Source organism: Cotesia typhae, unplaced genomic scaffold (genome assembly GCF_013202065.1).
Source record: "Cotesia typhae breed Kobodo isofemale line unplaced genomic scaffold, CoteBio_Ctyphae contig_10, whole genome shotgun sequence".
Lineage (NCBI taxonomy): Eukaryota > Metazoa > Arthropoda > Insecta > Hymenoptera > Braconidae > Cotesia > Cotesia typhae.
Window position 1 is genome coordinate 610,074 of NW_027423710.1, and position 17,701 is coordinate 627,774.

At 27.0% G+C, this 17,701-nt stretch overlaps 3 protein-coding genes across 4 annotated transcripts; all 3 read left to right on the top strand.

Moving 5' to 3' along the window:
• The first annotated feature begins 534 nt into the window (after window positions 1–534).
• LOC141525173 (uncharacterized) lies at window positions 535–3,144 on the top strand. Its single transcript, XM_074239586.1, has 3 exons — window positions 535–860; window positions 1,368–2,578; window positions 2,680–3,144. Exons 1-3 carry the CDS (start codon window positions 590–592, stop codon window positions 2,986–2,988), a joined length of 1,791 nt encoding a protein of 596 aa, XP_074095687.1. The 5' UTR covers window positions 535–589; the 3' UTR covers window positions 2,989–3,144.
• A 605-nt stretch (window positions 3,145–3,749) lies between these two features.
• Window positions 3,750–9,377, top strand: Etl1 (SWI/SNF-related, matrix-associated actin-dependent regulator of chromatin, subfamily a, containing DEAD/H box 1). The gene is made up of 9 exons (XM_074239474.1): window positions 3,750–3,899; window positions 3,991–4,374; window positions 4,474–4,664; window positions 5,252–5,445; window positions 5,613–6,175; window positions 7,003–8,035; window positions 8,124–8,336; window positions 8,672–8,778; window positions 8,861–9,377. Exons 2-9 carry the CDS (start codon window positions 4,233–4,235, stop codon window positions 9,001–9,003), a joined length of 2,586 nt encoding a protein of 861 aa, XP_074095575.1. The 5' UTR covers window positions 3,750–3,899; window positions 3,991–4,232; the 3' UTR covers window positions 9,004–9,377.
• A 1,527-nt stretch (window positions 9,378–10,904) lies between these two features.
• Arf79f (ADP-ribosylation factor 1) lies at window positions 10,905–14,862 on the top strand. 2 transcript variants are annotated; one of them, XM_074238176.1, is made up of 5 exons: window positions 10,905–11,040; window positions 11,796–11,969; window positions 13,466–13,575; window positions 13,688–13,813; window positions 13,992–14,862. In XM_074238176.1, the coding sequence occupies exons 2-5, from the start codon at window positions 11,822–11,824 to the stop codon at window positions 14,154–14,156; spliced, it is 549 nt and encodes a 182-aa protein (XP_074094277.1). In that variant the 5' UTR covers window positions 10,905–11,040; window positions 11,796–11,821; the 3' UTR covers window positions 14,157–14,862. The 2 variants fall into 2 exon arrangements, with proteins under 2 accessions (XP_074094277.1, XP_074094354.1); XM_074238253.1 differs by having other exon boundaries at window positions 10,993–11,141.
• The last annotated feature ends 2,839 nt before the right edge of the window (window positions 14,863–17,701 follow it).

Consider the following 17,701-nt stretch of genomic DNA (forward strand, 5'->3'; position numbering starts at 1 on the left):
AAAAGAAAAAAATTCTAAAAAAAATTGATAAATGTTAATTTTTATTGAGAAGAAATATTTAATTTCAAAAGTATTAAAAATAATTAAATTTTCAATTATTTTAGCACTGAAATATCTAAAAAATTTTTTTTTTAAAACTAAATTTATCAATTAAAAAATAAAAATTAAATTTTTTTTTTTTTTTAAAATATAAAAAATATTTCTTCTTTTAAAAATAAAAGTAAATTTTTATTTTTTATTGTAAATAATTGCAATTTCTTCAAATTTTTTTAATCAAGAATGTCGACATCGAAATTATAACAATTCTTAAATATTCTTTCAATAGTCTAAGTATCAGCAGCAGTAAGCATTAACGAAAAATGCAATCTTTGCAAACAATTACCAACGAGTGTATCAAAAAAATGTGTGTCAAAAAATGGATTGCGAAAATACATAACGCAAGTGTTAGGAGTAATGAAGGTGTTCAATATTTCAAGCATCGGACGATCATATAAAAAGCCATTTCTACGCACTTCAATCAGTTCGGTTTCGGCATTGATTCCGATAATATCTGTAATTAAAGTAAAGTAGTAATTAATTATAATAAATAATGAAGATAATAATCGGCTTTTTATTGTGCGGCTTAGCTTGCGCTCTGCCGTATAGTAAGACTGAAAAACTCGAAGTTCCTAAAATCAAGGCTGATCTCAAGACGAAGGAAGATAAATTATTCACTTCATTGTTTCCTAAAGTTTACAATCACACGGGAGTCAGTAATAGCAGAGCTAAGAAACAAGCTGCTTATTATCTTCTTCAGCCAGAATCATCTCCGTGTTGTCCTTGTCCGGGAGCTGGAGCTTCAGGAACTATTGGAACTACTGGTACAAAACACAGAAAAAATAATTTTTTTAACTAAGAAAATTATAAAGAAGGCTGAAGTTATTTTGGAGCGAGAAGAAATTTTTTTGGCTTAAAAAAATTTAATTTCGTTCAAGAAATTTTTAGTCTTCTTGATTTTCTTGATTTAAGAAAATTTACGCTTGACTTGAGAGTTTTTTTTTTTTTTCCCTGTGCACTGTTAAAAAAAGTAATTTGAACCAAGAATATTATTTTAAAGAATTTGATCATTAAAAAAAAAAAAAAAAAAAAAAAAAATATATATATATATATATATATATATATATATATATATATATATATATATATATATAATCTTGGATTAAACAAGATTTACTTGAATGAAAAATATTTTCTCAGATTTTTAAAAAAATTTTTCTCTTGATTTTTTTATCAGTGTAAAAATATCTCTTACAAATTTTATTGAATTTTCTTAATTGTAGAGTTAATTAATAATTAATCCTAAATAACATTTTTTTTTTTTTGTGCAGGAACTATTGGAACTTCAGGAACTATTGGAACTACGGGAACTTTTAAAATAGTTGAGTCTACAGGAGCTACTGGAACAACAGGAACTGTTGGAACTGTTGGAACTTCAGGAACTTCAGGAACTTCAGGACATACAGGAATCATCAGAGTAGGAGGAATAGGAACTACAGGAACAACAGGAAGTATAACCAATGCAAATGATAATTACGGATCATCTTCAAGCGGAGGAACTACATATATTTTCCAACCAGGATCCACTGCATCACAAGGAGGTCAACTAAAAGAGTGCTGCTTTTCATGCGTTCAACCTGCTCTACAATCAGCTCCACAACCAGCGCCACAACCACCACCAGTAGTAGTAACAGTAGACAATTCTCCACCTCCTCCTCCTCCTTCTCCTCCTCCAACTCAGCCTCCAATTGTCCTGCAATTCGAGTCGCATCCAGCTCCGCAGCCAGACATCTACCTCCACATGAACCCACCGCAACCTCCTGCAGTCCAAGTCCCAAGCTCTTGCTCCAACACCACCTACACTGAAAAAATAGTCGAGCGTAAATCTGACGAGTCATCGAAATGCGATCAAGACACTTACGTAGTAATACCGCCAGCAGACACTCAGTCCTCGGTTATGTACGTCCAGTTCCCGATTATTCAACACCAGACGCCAGTCTTTCCTCAAATTCTCGTTGGAAGCTCCAAGCTTATGAATAGGTGCTTGAATAAAAATGGATCGAGTTCCGTTGGAGAGTCTGAGTTTTCTTCATCATCTTCATCATCTTCATCATCTTCTTCATCAGAGACTGCTTCTTCAGAGTCTAACTCTTTTGCAGTAAATTCTGGCGCTTCTTGCGATGTCACTCAACAAGTTGATGCTGAGAACAATAATCTTGGGCAGTTATATGTGCCGGTAGAAGCTAATCAAGCAGAACAATTTCATTCTGGGCAAGTGTATCAATCTGGACAGTTCAATGGATACGGACTGGGACAATTCAATCAACAGGGTCCATTTGATCCTCAAGTTAATTCAAACGGACCGCAACATCCGCATCTTTGTGACGTTCACGCTTCTTTTAATCTTAACAGATTTCAACCCAGTCCAGCATCTTGGGCTGGAAACTTTGAAGTTCCGAGGGAACAGCAGTTTTATAGATATCCCAGTTTTCGTGCTGCTAACAATGATGATCTCAACAAACAAGTTTCTCAGTTAAACCCTGTAAATTTTTTTTATTTTTTTTTTTTAATTTATTTTAAAAAAAAAATTTTTTTTTTTTTTATTTTTGGATAAATTTATTAATTTAATTTTTTTTTTCACAGGTCACTGGACAACTGGACCAACATATGAATCAAGGACAGATGACACCAGACAACTTGGTGAAAAGATACTTTTCTAGGTCTGTGCCGGCTAATAAAGGCGCAGAGTTTCAATCATCAGAAGTAAAGTCGAGTGCTGACTCTAATGAAGTACAACCTCAACAGAATCTTTTTCAGGATAGCAAAGTCGCAAGCGCTACTCCGCCGGCTCAGGTGTTAGCTTCTCTGAAGAAAAATTTATTGAAAAGTTCTGAAAGTAATAAAGATTCCAGTGGCTCGAAAATTAGTGAGAGAAAAAAGTTTAAAAATTAATTAAGTTTTTGTGAGTTTGTACGAATATTATTATTGATTAATTTTTTTTATTTTATTTGTTAATTTTTTAAGTAACTTTATGGTTATTTATAAGATTAATGCTTGTTCAATTTTTTTTTATTTCTTTAAAATAAATATTTGATTTTATTTTACAAATTTTTTGTTCTGTTATTCCAATCACTTTTCAATTAATTTTTATTTTAATTTGTTATACTTAAAAATTTTTTTTATATTAGTATTTTAAGTTAATGAAATTATTAATGGAAAAATAATTCGACTCAGTAAGTATTAATTTATTACAGATATTATTTTTAATATAAATTTCTTATTTGACATTAAATTAATTAAAAAAAAATTACATTTAAATAAATGTAAAAAAATGTAATTACAATTTTTCTAATTTAAATAATTATTTTTAAAGTTATCTTAAAAACTTTTTAAAATTTCCAATTTTGAATTTGGCGCGATTTTTAAAAGTAATATTTTTTGGCGCCAATTAAAATTTTTTAATTTTGTTCACTTTTATTGGCCGCTAGAGGCGTTAAATTTGAATTTTACAAAAAAAAAAAGTAATTTTTAATTATTTAATTTTTAAAATTCGCTCATATAAATTTTTTTAGCGCGTTTACTGCAAAAATTATCAGCTGAGGTTAAAATGGCGCGACCATGGTCATGCAGTCGGTCTCTGTGTACTTGATGGTGTTGTAATGTGTAACATAAAATGTAGTATACTATAGTATATAACACTGTACTAATACTAAGACATCCTTGGAGCTGAGGAAAATGAAATAATAGAAAAAAAGGGAAGAAAAATACAAAAACGGTACACCGTACGTACGGGATACAGTTGATGCCGTCTTTATATTCGCATCACTTGACTCCACTTCTTAATTCTTTAAACTATCCTGAGTGTAGGTTTAACTTAACTGTCACAAATTATTAAATCTATTACCAAGTGTCCAATATTACAATTGATTAATAATTATATATATTTTATTGCAGGTTTTTTATAGACAATAATTACTATTTATCTTCGGTCTCATCTACGACATTATACTTTGTGAAATTTATTGGAAGTATCTAGTAGTTACATTAACATTTATATTTATACATATATAAATAGATATAGATAAAAAAATATATATATTAAATCAACACATTGTCTGCTGATATAAAAATGTATTTCCACGCGCGTCAGTCCATCATTATTTGTCAAGACTCGGAAAAGCAAGTTTACTGATGCCATGTCCGACTCAATTACTAATAATAATAATAACAACAATTCGAGTAATAAAAATAATAACAAGGACGCAGTCAGTCCAACTCTTGCCAACAATCTTCGGAGATTTCGTTTTCAAAAGAAACCTCTTGATAAATTAAAAATGTGTAAGTACTTTTTGGTCAACCTCCAAACCGGTTGCTGCTCTTTTTTGTTATTGTCATTATTGATATCATTTTTTTAATTATTTGTTCTTTATCAATCAGCTGACGAAGATAGCAATTTTGCCAGTCCGGATATCCAAGTACGTCGCAAAGCGGTGAACCGGATCGAAGACAGTGATAGTGATACTGGAGCACCGGTTAAAAAATTCGATGCCAGGAGCAATGGTGACACTAATGACAAAGACGAAAAGCTTGCGTACCTGATTAATTTGTACCCTAACCGTGATACAGATGTTTGTATTTTTTTTTTATTAGATTTGTTGTCTAGGTTTTGTTGAACTGAAGGTCATGGACATCTTATTGGTTATTTAATTATTTAAATTTAAACCACGTATTTTTTATAAATTTTATTTTTTTAATTGCCAATTTGCTAGAGAAAAATTTAGTTTTTTAATTGTTAAATATTCAAATTTTTTTATTTATTTTTTTTTTTTTAACAAATAATTTTCTTCGAAAAAATTATTTTTAAATAAATTGTTTTAAATTGTTCATTTTTTTGAAATATATTTTTAAAAAATGCAATGCAATGCATGGATAAAAAATATTTAAAGATCATTTAAGGACAATTTTTCCGATAATTTAGAATTGAAAAATTTTTGGTAAATATTTTCAAGTGGAGTCATCATTTTAATTTTTATTTTTTTAAACGAAATTTCTATTTGATTTTATTGATATATTTGATTAATTTATTAAAAAGTTCAACTCTGTTATTTTTTAATTATAAAAAAAAAAAAAAAAGCTATTAGATGTCGGTAATTTTCAGTTAGACAATTTTATTTATTTATAAATAAATAAATTAATTATTAATTTACACCCACAGGATTTACAAGAAGTATTAAATACCGTCAATTGGGACTTAGACAAGGCTAAAGCTCGATTGAATACAACTAAAAAAAGGAAAAAAACTTCTAGTAAAACAAATAAAAAAAAGCGTAGAAAAGGTCGAAATATGGATGAAGAAGACGGTGAACCTGATTCCGATGAAGCGACCTATAAAAGTAAAGTGTTTGACAGGTAATTAAACCCACAATTTATTTTTTATTAAAAAAAAAAAAAAAAAAAAAAAAAAAAAAAAAAAAAAAAACAAATTAATCTATTTATCTATTTATTTATTTACTTCTGGATATTTACATTCACATTTATAATATTAGTAGGGATTATAATTAATTGATAATTTCCAGTGACGATGATTCGGACGTAGAAGTGTCCAACGACCTAACTGGTGACAAGAAAGCAGTATTAGATTTCATGCAGACAGCCATTTTAGCAGAGCTGCTGATGATGCATCAGTGCTCGCAGAAAAAGGCTGAGGCGATAATAGCTGCTCGGCCATTCGAAGACTGGCGGGACTTGGTTGATAAGTTTCAGCACAACAAATATCTGGACACTGAGTTACTTAATTCAGCCCAGGTGCTCCTGGCGACTCGCAATGTCGTCGAGGTCCTGATGAAAAAGTGCCTAAGACTCTCCGCGAATATGGAGAAAGCGGTAGCAGCTGGTGCCTCGATGATAAAAGAGCAGCCAAAGGGTTTGTCTCCGGAGTTGAAGCTGACCTCTTATCAAATGGTCGGGATAAACTGGCTTGCTGTCCTGCACTCACAGAACGTAAATGGTATTCTCGCTGATGAAATGGGTCTTGGGAAGACCATTCAAGTTATTGCTTTCCTCACGTACTTAAAGGAGGCTAATTTGGTCGGAGAAAATGACGGACCGCATCTGATTATTGTTCCTAGCTCTACAATGAGTAATTTTTTTTTTAATTTTTTTATTTTTTATAAGTTATAAATTTTTAAAGTTGATGGAAATGCTTTGGGTCAATATTTTTAAGATTTTGATAATTATTTCTAAGTGGGGTCAACCAATGCTAAGCTCTGTTTTTTTTTTATCACATTGATCAATTTTTTTTTTAATTGTTCTTTAAAAAAAAAAAATATGTCAAAAACATCACGGCTGCCCAATTTCAAAACAGTAATTAACGTTTAAAAATTTTTTTCAATTTTTCTTATTAAAAAAAAATTTGCCCGTCAAATAGATCAAAAATTTGACTTGTGAATAGAAAATATTTGAACATAAATCTAGAATTTTAGAAAAAATATTTGAAATTAAGGTCTAAAAACTGTGTTCTAAAATTGGGCAGCTAATTAAAAAAAAATGAAATTTTATATTTACCGTAAAAATAAGCAGAATGAAAAAAAAATTTTTAAATGTTAATTTTTCACCTATTTATGGCTCAAAATGGGGTTGACCCCACTTGCAAATAATTATCATAATTTTTTAATATTCTAAAAGTACTGCAGTAATTTTGAAATACGGTACGTTCAGATAAATTTTTATAAAAGCATTTTTATTATATTTAAATTTCTGTAGCTTTTATACTGGGGTTACACGCACTGAGAAGTTAAAGAATCAATTGATTTAATTTTATTTTTAACAATTTTTTAACAAAACAGAAAATTTAATTTAATTATAAATATTTTAATAATTATAAGAATTTTTTTAAAGCTTTTTTTCTAAGTGCGTATGACTAACAAATGATAGATGAAATAATTATTAAAAATAAATTTTTCACAGATAATTGGATCAACGAATTCGAGCGTTGGTCACCAGGCCTAAACGTCGTACAGTATTACGGGAACCCAGACGAGCGGAAAGACATCAGAATGGGTTGGCGTCAAGGAGAGTTGGACGACGTCGACGTAATCATAACAACTTACAACCTGACCAGCAGCACGCCAGAAGAGCGTCGTCTGTTTCGCGTCCTCCCGATTACCTACGTGGTGGTTGACGAGGCACATATGCTCAAAAATATGAGCACAATTAGGTACGAAAATTTAGTAAGAATAAACGCCAAGCATCGTATCTTGCTGACGGGTACCCCGCTGCAGAACAATCTCTTGGAGCTGATGTCCTTGCTGATGTTCGTTATGCCGTCCCTATTCGCTGGTAAACAGAACGACCTGAAAAGCTTGTTCTCGAAAAATCCAAAAATCGCAGCAGCGGCCAAGGATCAGCCGTTCTTTGAGCGTGAGCAGGTGAAAAACGCCAAGCAGATAATGCGACCCTTTGTGCTGCGTCGTCTCAAATCACAGGTACTTAAAGACTTGCCGCTGAAAACTGACGAGGTGATCAAGTGCAGCCTCACTGAAAAACAGAGGGAGATGTACAAAGAATTAATGAGCGAGTTTTCGGAAGAAGCTGGCAGTGGAGTCCCGTTCAATGGTCCTGGGATGATGATGCAGCTCAGAAAGCTCGCCAACCATCCGCTTTTGCACCGGAATTTTTACGATGAAAGCAAGCTGCGTCCCATGGCCAAGAAACTCGCCAAGGATTCGACTTATAAAGAAACAAATCCTGATCATGTTTTCGATGATCTCTACTGGATGTCGGATTATGCTATTCTTGGACTCACAAGGTTCCACAGGTGTCTTGCTGGGTATGGATTGCCTCAAGAAATGGTTCTTCAGTCCGCTAAGCTCGAGAAACTCGACGAGTTCCTTCCTCAGATGAAAAAAGACGGACATAGAGTTTTGATTTTTAGTCAATTTACAATGCTGTTGGATATTCTTGAAGAATATCTGACTATACGCTGCCACAAATTTTTAAGGCAAGTATTGGATACTATTTTTAATTTTTTTTAACTTCCTAGGAAGTTTCCTTGACTTTTTTTTTTTTTTTAATTATTATTATTACAGACTGGATGGTCAAACGCCAGTTCCTGATAGACAGGCTTTGATCGATGAATTCACTGAAGACTCATCAATTTTTGTATTTCTTTTGTCCACAAGGGCTGGTGGATTAGGTATTAATTTAACTGCTGCGGATACAGTAATTATTCACGACATTGATTTTAATCCTTACAATGATAAACAAGCGGAAGATCGATCTCATCGTATGGGTCAAAAAAAGTAAATTTTTTTTTATTATAATTTATTATTAATTACTATTTTAAGTTTTCACTAGATTTTTAATCACCAGATTATAATAGATCATTTTTTTTTTTTTTTACCGGAAAAATTTTAAAACTGTAAATAAATTTTGTAATTATTTACAAGTGGGGTCAAACTTATTTTTGGCCATGTCTAGGTGAAAAATTAGCATTAAAAAATATTTTTTCTTTTATTCTGCATGTTTTTACAGCAGATTTAAAGTGGTGTCGAAAAAAGGCATATAAAAAATTTTTTTTTCGACTAATTTTTTTGTTAAAACAAAATATAAAATTAATTTTTATTTTCATCTACAGCCCTGTCCGCATAATAAGATTGTTAGCTGAAAATACTATTGAAGAAGGAATGTATGAAATTGCTCAAGAGAAATTACACTTAGAAGCACAAGTAACTGAAAATGAAGGTAATTCTAATTTACTGAAATATTTACACTTAAAAAAAAAAAAAATAATAATAATTGTTGTAATTATTATTAAATATTACAGAGAATGAAAATACTGATAGGAAAAGTGTCTTGAGACTGCTGAAAATGACACTAGGTCAAGATATCCACAACAAATCGCTCTCTCTGAGTCCAACGAAGGCATCTAACAAATCTTGGGACGACATTAAAGTCGAGGAATTTTAAAATTATTTTTTAACCTGCGGTATTAAAGCATGAAGATTTTAGCACAATCGTGCGACACATTTTTTGAAATAATTAAAAAAAATTGTAAAATTTATGTAAAGTTGCATACGAGACGGCTATCCCCATTCTATTTTTACTGTTGATTCACTCATGTTTGATACTACGTATTATTTTTACTATTAATATTTATATTAATTGTATTTTATTTTGCCATACCACCACACGTGTAATCTTACTCTCGTGTAGCTAAATCAATTTACTTTGAGACTTTGTTCACGCCAAATCACATTCCACGATTTATTTATAATTTTAATCGACTTTTTACATTTATTTTTTTTTTTGCTCTGTAATTTAATAAATAACTTTATACTGGAGGATTTTATTAAAATGGTTTGAATCTCTTTAATAAAGATCATTTGATTGTATGATATTTATTATTATTATCATCATCAATTTTATTTAGATGTAAAGCTCCACTATTTTTTAGTTATAAAAATGGACAAATTTTTTTTTTTTTTTTTTTTTTTTTTTCATATTTTATGTCGAATTTATAAATTATTCATTAAAAGTTTACAAAAATATTTATATTTTAAATCTATAATTTTTGTCATATTATTTACAAAATTAATACTATAAATACGGTACTATTTTTTTAAAAGCATAAAAAATTGGGAAAAAAAAAAAAAAAAAAAAACATAAATTCATATTTTTTAAGTTTTTCATTTCTTGAAAAAAATTTTAATGTTTAAATTAATTTATCAATTTTTTATGAAACTAAAATTAAGAAACAAATGATAATTTTTAATGAAAATTAATGTAGCAGATATTAATTAAATTTTAATAATTTTTTTAACAAATGTTATAAAAAAAATTTCACATGTAAAAATTAATAAAAATTACAAGTGAAAATTTTTAGAAGCATTTTTCATGAAAATGAAGTTAGCCGACATCGTAAGATTTTTAGAAATTTTTTCTATTGAAAAAATGATTACAAAACAATTAAAAAAAAATGTCGCTTGTAAAAAACTTGAAAAACTGTAAGTGCAATTTTTAAAAAATGTTTTTAAATTTAATTATTGAAAAAACATACAAAAATTAAAAAACGTCGTTTACCTTAAGTATTATCTTTATTTTTATAAATTTGCAGTAAATTTTTTTATTTAAATTAAAAAAAAAAAGTCGATAAAAATTCACTTAGCAGATAGTTGATAATAATTTTAAAAATTTGTGTAACAAATAAATTGTGACAAAAAAAAAAAAAAATTGACATTTAGAAATATGACACTGAAGTTAGCAGACGTCTAAAAATTTTATAGTTTTTTTTATTAATTAATTTACAACTTAAAAGATATTTATAAAAAATTGCACTTACAGTTTTTAAAGTTTTTTACATGTGACATTTTTTTTTTTTTTGTTTAATTGAAATTTTTTCAATAAAAAATTTCTAAAAACTTTGAAAAGCCCGCTAACTTCATTTTAATTTATAAATTTAAAAAAACTACAAATGAAATTTAAAAAAAAACCTAGAAATTTGAATAGCGCGCTGCGCGCGCGCGCCATAATTTCAACCAATAAGGAATCAGGTTCCATTTTTTTGTGATTTTCGACTATTGACAACTTCACACTTTCATGTATTTTTATTGTAAGGAATATTTTTTTGGAAGATTTATTTGTTAAAAAAATTGTCAAGTGACAGCTAACTTTAATGTCATAAAAAGTCGATATAAAAATGAGTATCGATAGAGAAAAATTTCGATACAACAATAAAAGTAAGTGGTATATTACTTTTTTAAAAGACATATCGCGAGTCAGTGGTGTCTTCTGGCGGTAGCTTGACGAAACCTTGTAAAAAATTTTAATATATAAAACAGTCACGTGACGAAGTATAGACCAATGAAAATGTTTAAGAGTCGCCCTATACGTGGCATAAGCATTGAATCCATTTATACGTCCGCCATTTTAACATACGGAACTTTGTCAGGAGTGTTGGTTTTATGTTTTATCGTTTCTCCTGAGTATAGTATTTTTTAGTGCTACGTAAGTACTACCAGTGAGAATATTAACGAATAATTAAAATAACTGTTAACACACTAACGAGATAATAATTGTCAGAAACAGTATTGCTCGGGAATATTAAGGTAAAGGAGGCATTTCGGACAATTGCTCGGCCTCAGATTAGAGTTGGCCCAAGGTGACAGACAACTACCCTCGACAGCTTGACGAGACTCAAAATTTATTTTCTTCAGTTAATATTCCTCATAAATAATCATAGATTTTTTTATTTATTTACTTTCGAGGCTGCCAGCCCGTCCTACTATTTGTCAATTATTAATTTGTTTTTATTTTTATTCCAGATATTGAAATTTTTAATATAAACTCGAGGTGATTCATCGGCATTTCTCTGTTTTATTTAAAGTTTCACGCACGCGAGCCCTTTTGTCACCAACACCCTGTCTAATCCAGCTGTTTTACTTTTTTTTTTATATCCAACTACTATCACTTACTTATTTTAATCAATTAACTGGATCTTCTTTTAGAGTTGTTGATTTTTTACGGAAAATTTTTAATCAGATTAGTTTTTATGAGGCCACGCTGTCCAAACGTTTATCGGGATGACGCGACTGCAAACATCATTTCCTATTTTATATTTTGTTTATTTCAATTTTTGTTATTACTCACTCGCTTCATTTGACAATTATTATCAATTAGATTAAAAAAAAAAAAAAAAAAATTAAAATATTTTTATTTAGTCTTTTAGTTTAATTAATTTTTTTATTTATTTATTGTTGCAGGTACCTAAATATCTAACGTCATAATCATGGGGAATATGTTTGCGACATTGTTTAAAGGCCTTTTTGGTAAAAAAGAAATGAGAATTTTGATGGTAGGTCTCGATGCTGCTGGTAAAACTACGATACTGTACAAATTAAAATTAGGTGAAATCGTAACGACGATTCCAACTATAGGTAAATATTTTTTTGGTATTTTGATACCTTTTTTTTTTTTTTAACATATATGTCAGAGCTTTCAATTTTTATGAAAATGACAGATATCTAATATTCATGATTTTTAAATATGAAGAATAAATTACACTCCTCCCATAAATTTTTTGGAGCAACAAGAGACTGAATTTTCATGACATCCAAGTTAGCTGTCACCTGACCAATTTTTAATTTTATTTAACAATTAAATTTATTATAAAAAATTATTTAAAAAAAAATTGCATTTTTTAATTTTTTAAATTTCTAAATGTCAATTTTTTTTTCTTATTTTTTCCCATAATTTATTCGTTAACAAAAATTCTAAAAATTATCAAATGTCAGCTAAATTAATTTTCATTGAATTTTCTCAAAACAACAAGATTTTCTTGGCTTAAATAAATTTTCTTGGATCAACATGGAACAAACAAAATTATACTGCATATCCTCCCATATTATATACTCAGTGTAATCTTTAGCGAAAAAAAATTTTAAATATAATCCAAATTATACTAAATTATTTTTGTATTATACTCATCAGTGTAATCTCCAATTTTACCAAGTAATTTTTCTGGTTATACCGCCCCAGATTACACTGGATATAATCCGAAAAAATATTCCGTATAATTTGAATTATACTCAGTAGAATCTTGGATTATATAATTTTTTTTTTTAATTGTAATATTCAACTTTTTTTTTTTTTTTTTTTTTTTTTTTTAAATTTATAAATTTTTTTGTAAATTTGGAAAATTTGTGATGATTAATTTTTTTTTTTTTTTTTAAATTGTTCATTTTTTTAAGGATCATTTAATCCTCCCATATTATACTGATTATAATGTGGGAGGATATGCAGTGTAATTTTGTTCTTTTCGTGTAGTTTATTTAAAAAAAATTAATTATTGATTATTTAAATATTTTTTATTTAGTTTTAACGTAAATATATTTATCAATTTATAAACATCATTTTAATGAAAACTTAAAATTTTTGTAAATAAGTGATTATAATTAATTTTATAATAAAAAAAAAAAAAAAAAAAATTTTTTTTTGTTTATATTTTATAAAAATCAACTATAAATCATTTTATTTTAATTATAGTGAAATCAGTTGAAATTTAACTTTTTTTTAAATTAAAAAAAAAAAAAAAATAATTCAATTTTAAAAAATTACTTTTTAAATCAGATATTTTTCAACTTTAATCTTATAAATTTTTTAAATTTGAATGACACGTTTTTTTTTTTTTTTAAACCAAGTCATTAAAAATAATTTAACAAATAAAATTTAAGAAAATTTATTCTGTAAATAAATTTTTTAATTTAATTTAATTAAAATAAGTTCCACTCATTAAAAAAATTCTATTTTTGTTTAAAAAAAAAATATCTGTATCAAAAACTATAATTTAAATAAATTTTAAATTATTTATTAAATACTAATTAAATAAATAAATTAACAATATAATTAACCGATTTTTATTTTTTAATTTCAGGTTTTAATGTAGAGACAGTCGAGTATAAAAATATTAGTTTCACTGTATGGGATGTGGGTGGTCAAGATAAAATTAGACCTCTCTGGCGACACTATTTCCAAAACACACAGGTAAAAATTTTCCTTTAAATTTTCAATAATTAAACCAAAAAAAAATATTAATAACTCGTAACAAGTATCCAGTTTTTTATCAAATGATTAATAAATGTCAATCTTATTACAGGGATTAATTTTCGTAGTTGACAGTAATGATAGAGAGCGTATTGGAGAAGCACGTGAAGAGTTAATGCGAATGTTAGCAGAAGATGAATTAAGAGACGCTGTTCTTTTAATATTCGCTAACAAACAAGTAAGTGTTTAAAAATTAAAAATAATCTATTGAAACCTCGAATTAATTATTGAGCCCGCTATTTTAAAACCAAAACTATTAATAATAAAAATCAATAATTCACAATCTTTAACTGAAGCTATTGATTTTTTTTTTAATTTAATTAAAGGATTAACAACGATTGTTATTAATTTTTCAGGATTTGCCAAATGCGATGAACGCCGCCGAAATAACAGACAAATTGGGGCTGCACTCGTTACGCAACCGTAACTGGTATATCCAGGCAACGTGTGCCACAAGCGGAGACGGTTTGTACGAGGGTCTTGACTGGCTATCCAATCAACTGAAAAACGCAAACCGCTAATCAACGATGATACCGTCAACACTCTAAATTGTTGCTAAAAAATCATCGCCAACTTAACAAAAAAAAAAAAAAAAAAACAAACAAACAAACAAACAAGCTAATAAATAAAATAAAATAATAATAATAACATAAATCAATTTAAAAACATCAATAACAACAAAATCAACAAAAAAAAAAAATAAATAAAAAAAATTACAGACAAATTAAATCAACGGCTCACATGTGCCCTCTCGAGAATACAAAAATACGACTATGATTGACGCGTTAATATAATTTTTAATATATCAATTTTTTTTTTTTTCTTCATTTTGATTTTTTACTGCTCTAGTTTGTAACATCTTTGGGTGCGGGAGAGAGGGCAAGTGGACTCGAACAATTAAAAGCTAGATAGGTGTCAGATAGTAAAAAAAGGACGCATGCATAAAGGAGGCACGTGAGACCGTGTGACCGGCTCTAGACGTTTTTGTTTATTTTTTTATTTTTTTTTTTTTTTATTTTTTTTTAGTTAGCACACGGACTCTGACGTTCGCATGAATTTGCCCTGTGCAAAACTTATTATAATTATTTTATTAAATCTATTATTATTTTTAATATTAATTATTATTATAATTATAATTGATAATATTGTATTGATAATTATTATATATTAGGATAGTTACACTTTTTACAAAAAAAAAAAAAAAAAAAAAAAAAAAAAAAAATTAAACCACAACGCGCGTGGAGTAATTCAAGTGAAGTCTGTACTGAAAAATATCTAAATAATTTGTAATTAAAATAATTATTTTAATTAATTGGTAATTTTGTTTTTCGAGTAGAGTGTTTATTAAATTTTTACAATAATTTTTTTTTTTTGTATTTAATAAACCTGAATTATTATTATTATTTAATAACTCAGTCGCACACGGTTTATATAATTTAAATTAAATTTTATTCACTTGTATATTACTCTAGATTGGGAAATTAAAAATTTTAATGTGATCTTAGAAAAGAAAATGAAAATATAATGTCTCGTCCAACAATTAAGTAGTAAACTTTCCCCCCTCTCTCTCTCTCTCTCTCTCTCTCTCTCTCCTTTCCCGATAGTTTTTTTTTTTTTTTTAATTTTTATAAAACGCGGTCTTGGTCTATTTACTCTCGCTATTTAAATATTTGGCGTAGACATTCCTTGGATGTCAAGTTTTAAACTTGGTGATTGTTCGCAAGTGAATGAATAATGAATAATAATATCAATTAATTAACTAATAAATAAAAGTTTTATAGATATGTGCTGAAAAATTGTTCTTTTCCAATAGAGTGAGGAGTTACGCTTGATATATGTATACATATAAAAAATATGTATATGTAAATAATCAATAATATTAATTTGTCTTGTTTTTCTGGAGGCTACATGCTTTAATTGGGTCTTGGACTTATTTTCTCAGAGTGCGTTTCGTATGAAAGTGCTGAATGCGTTTTTACAATATACACATAATCCTCTCGATTAAAGTATAAGATTTACATATAAATATTAAATAAATAAATAAATAAATATATATATATATATATATATATATATATATATATATATATATATATATATAGAATATAAATAAAATAAATATAATAATAATAATAAAATAATTTCCATATGATTGAGTACGCCTTCACTGTCAGTGAATATTTAAAAAAAAAAAAAATTTGTTCGTATATAATTATGTATGAATGTTCGATCATTTGTGAAATATATATTACAACTGTGCTTTACATAGGCGTTGTTTATAATAATAACTTATATATGAAATTATTAATATAAATTTTAAGTATTTGGTTGACTCTTTACATGCCTAGCTGAAGTAAAATTTTCTGAACCGAGCTCTCTGGGCTCTTTGTTTAAACAATTGTATACTGAAAATATTTGACATACAATAAAAAATCTAAATGAAAATAGATAAATTCATTTATAATTTATTATTATTTTCATTAAGAAAATATTTTTTTATTTATGATTTATGAAGATATAATTTAGAGCTACTAGATGGTAGATGATGCGAAAATCAACATTGCTCTTATTGTTCTATGTAATAAAACCTTTTTTTAACGCACGCGAACTCAAGGTATCTACGGTTAAGATTATTCCCCGTATGTGTGTTTTATTTTAGTGTAGTGTATTAAAAACCCCTAATGAAAACAGAGGAAGCGTGTACACACAACGTCGTCATTGAAAAATGATAAATTTAAAAGGGGAACAGGATAAGTGCGTTGATGACGTACTCTATATTTAAGATAAAATATTTTATTATGAAATTCCAAGCTATCGGCTAAGTTAAAATATATATGTTGGATATTTATTGGCTACTCTGCTGAAATTGATTACTAAACAATTATTTTATAGAATTTTTCTTTTTTTTCTTTTAATTATTAGTATTTTTTTTATTTTTTACCGGTTTGAATTTTTAATAATAATTATTGTTAAAAATTTTTTAGATTTATGTAATAATTAAATTTTATTAATTATTAATAATAATATGACATTTAAATACATTATAATTAAATGGAATTTAAGTTAGCAGTCACTTCAGCATTTTTTAATTTAAAAAAAAAAAAAAAAAAAAACTGCATGTCAAAATTAAAAAAAAAAAAAATTATTATTAGGAATTTTTTAAAATATTTTTTTTATGAAAATTAATTCTTATAAAAGTTCTGAAAATTTTCATAAGTTTACTAATTTTAGTAACATTTACTAAAAAAAAAAAAAATTTGTTCCTAAAAATAATTAAAAAAAAATTGCATTTTTAATTTTTTTTTTTAATTTCTACATTTCAATTTTTTTTCTTATATTTTTTTTTGCCATAATTTTCTTTATTGAAAATATTATTCAAATTATCAAATATCTGTTAAATTAATTTAAATACAATAACAATTTTTTCAACGTTTATTTGTATTTTGCGGATTTTCGCGATTTTCTGCGTATTGATATTTTAGAATACATCTAGGCATGTGAGTACTTATTTTAGAAGAAATTTTATGATGATTTATAAGATACTATAAATCAAATTAATTATTATTAAAATTTTTTAGATTTATATAATTATAATTATTTAAATAATTACATTGTAACAAAAAAAAAAAAAAATTGCATATCAAAATTAAGAAAAAAATTATAAGCAGAAATAGTTAAAAATTTTGAAAATTTTATTATTATTATTATTATTATTATTATTATTAAAAGTGCTTTCGAGATTCCATCAACATCTTCAGATACAAGTTTTTATTTATTAATTATAATTAATTATTATTGTACAGTCAAGGTTTTTATATGAATATTCGTAATTTAATTATACTCACAAAGTTCCCGTATATATTTACGATGTAAAGATTACGATTTTGCAGTTTTAAAAAGTATACTGTGAAGTTGTAAGATAAATTTAATTACACTAAAAATAGATACTGAAAGTGCCAGACGTTTAATAATAGTTTTTTTTTTTTTTTTTTTTTTTTAACATATGAATTAATAAAAAAAAAATTTTAAAAGAAGAAATATCATTTTAGTTTTTAAAAATACATCT

Excerpts from the sequence above, each read along its gene's own strand:
- Etl1 (XM_074239474.1), top strand. The coding sequence starts at position 4,233 with ATGTCCGACTCAATTACTAATAATAATAATAACAACAATTCGAGTAAT. Across the intron at positions 4,375-4,473 it reads TCTTGATAAATTAAAAATGT|CTGACGAAGATAGCAATTTT; the intron begins GTAAGTACTTTT and ends TTTATCAATCAG. Across the intron at positions 5,446-5,612 it reads AAAAGTAAAGTGTTTGACAG|TGACGATGATTCGGACGTAG; the intron begins GTAATTAAACCC and ends GATAATTTCCAG.
- Arf79f (XM_074238176.1), top strand. The coding sequence starts at position 11,822 with ATGGGGAATATGTTTGCGACATTGTTTAAAGGCCTTTTTGGTAAAAAA. Across the intron at positions 11,970-13,465 it reads AACGACGATTCCAACTATAG|GTTTTAATGTAGAGACAGTC; the intron begins GTAAATATTTTT and ends TTTTAATTTCAG. Across the intron at positions 13,814-13,991 it reads TAATATTCGCTAACAAACAA|GATTTGCCAAATGCGATGAA; the intron begins GTAAGTGTTTAA and ends TTAATTTTTCAG.
- LOC141525173 (XM_074239586.1), top strand. The coding sequence starts at position 590 with ATGAAGATAATAATCGGCTTTTTATTGTGCGGCTTAGCTTGCGCTCTG. Across the intron at positions 861-1,367 it reads AGGAACTATTGGAACTACTG|GAACTATTGGAACTTCAGGA; the intron begins GTACAAAACACA and ends TTTTTTGTGCAG. Across the intron at positions 2,579-2,679 it reads AAGTTTCTCAGTTAAACCCT|GTCACTGGACAACTGGACCA; the intron begins GTAAATTTTTTT and ends TTTTTTTCACAG.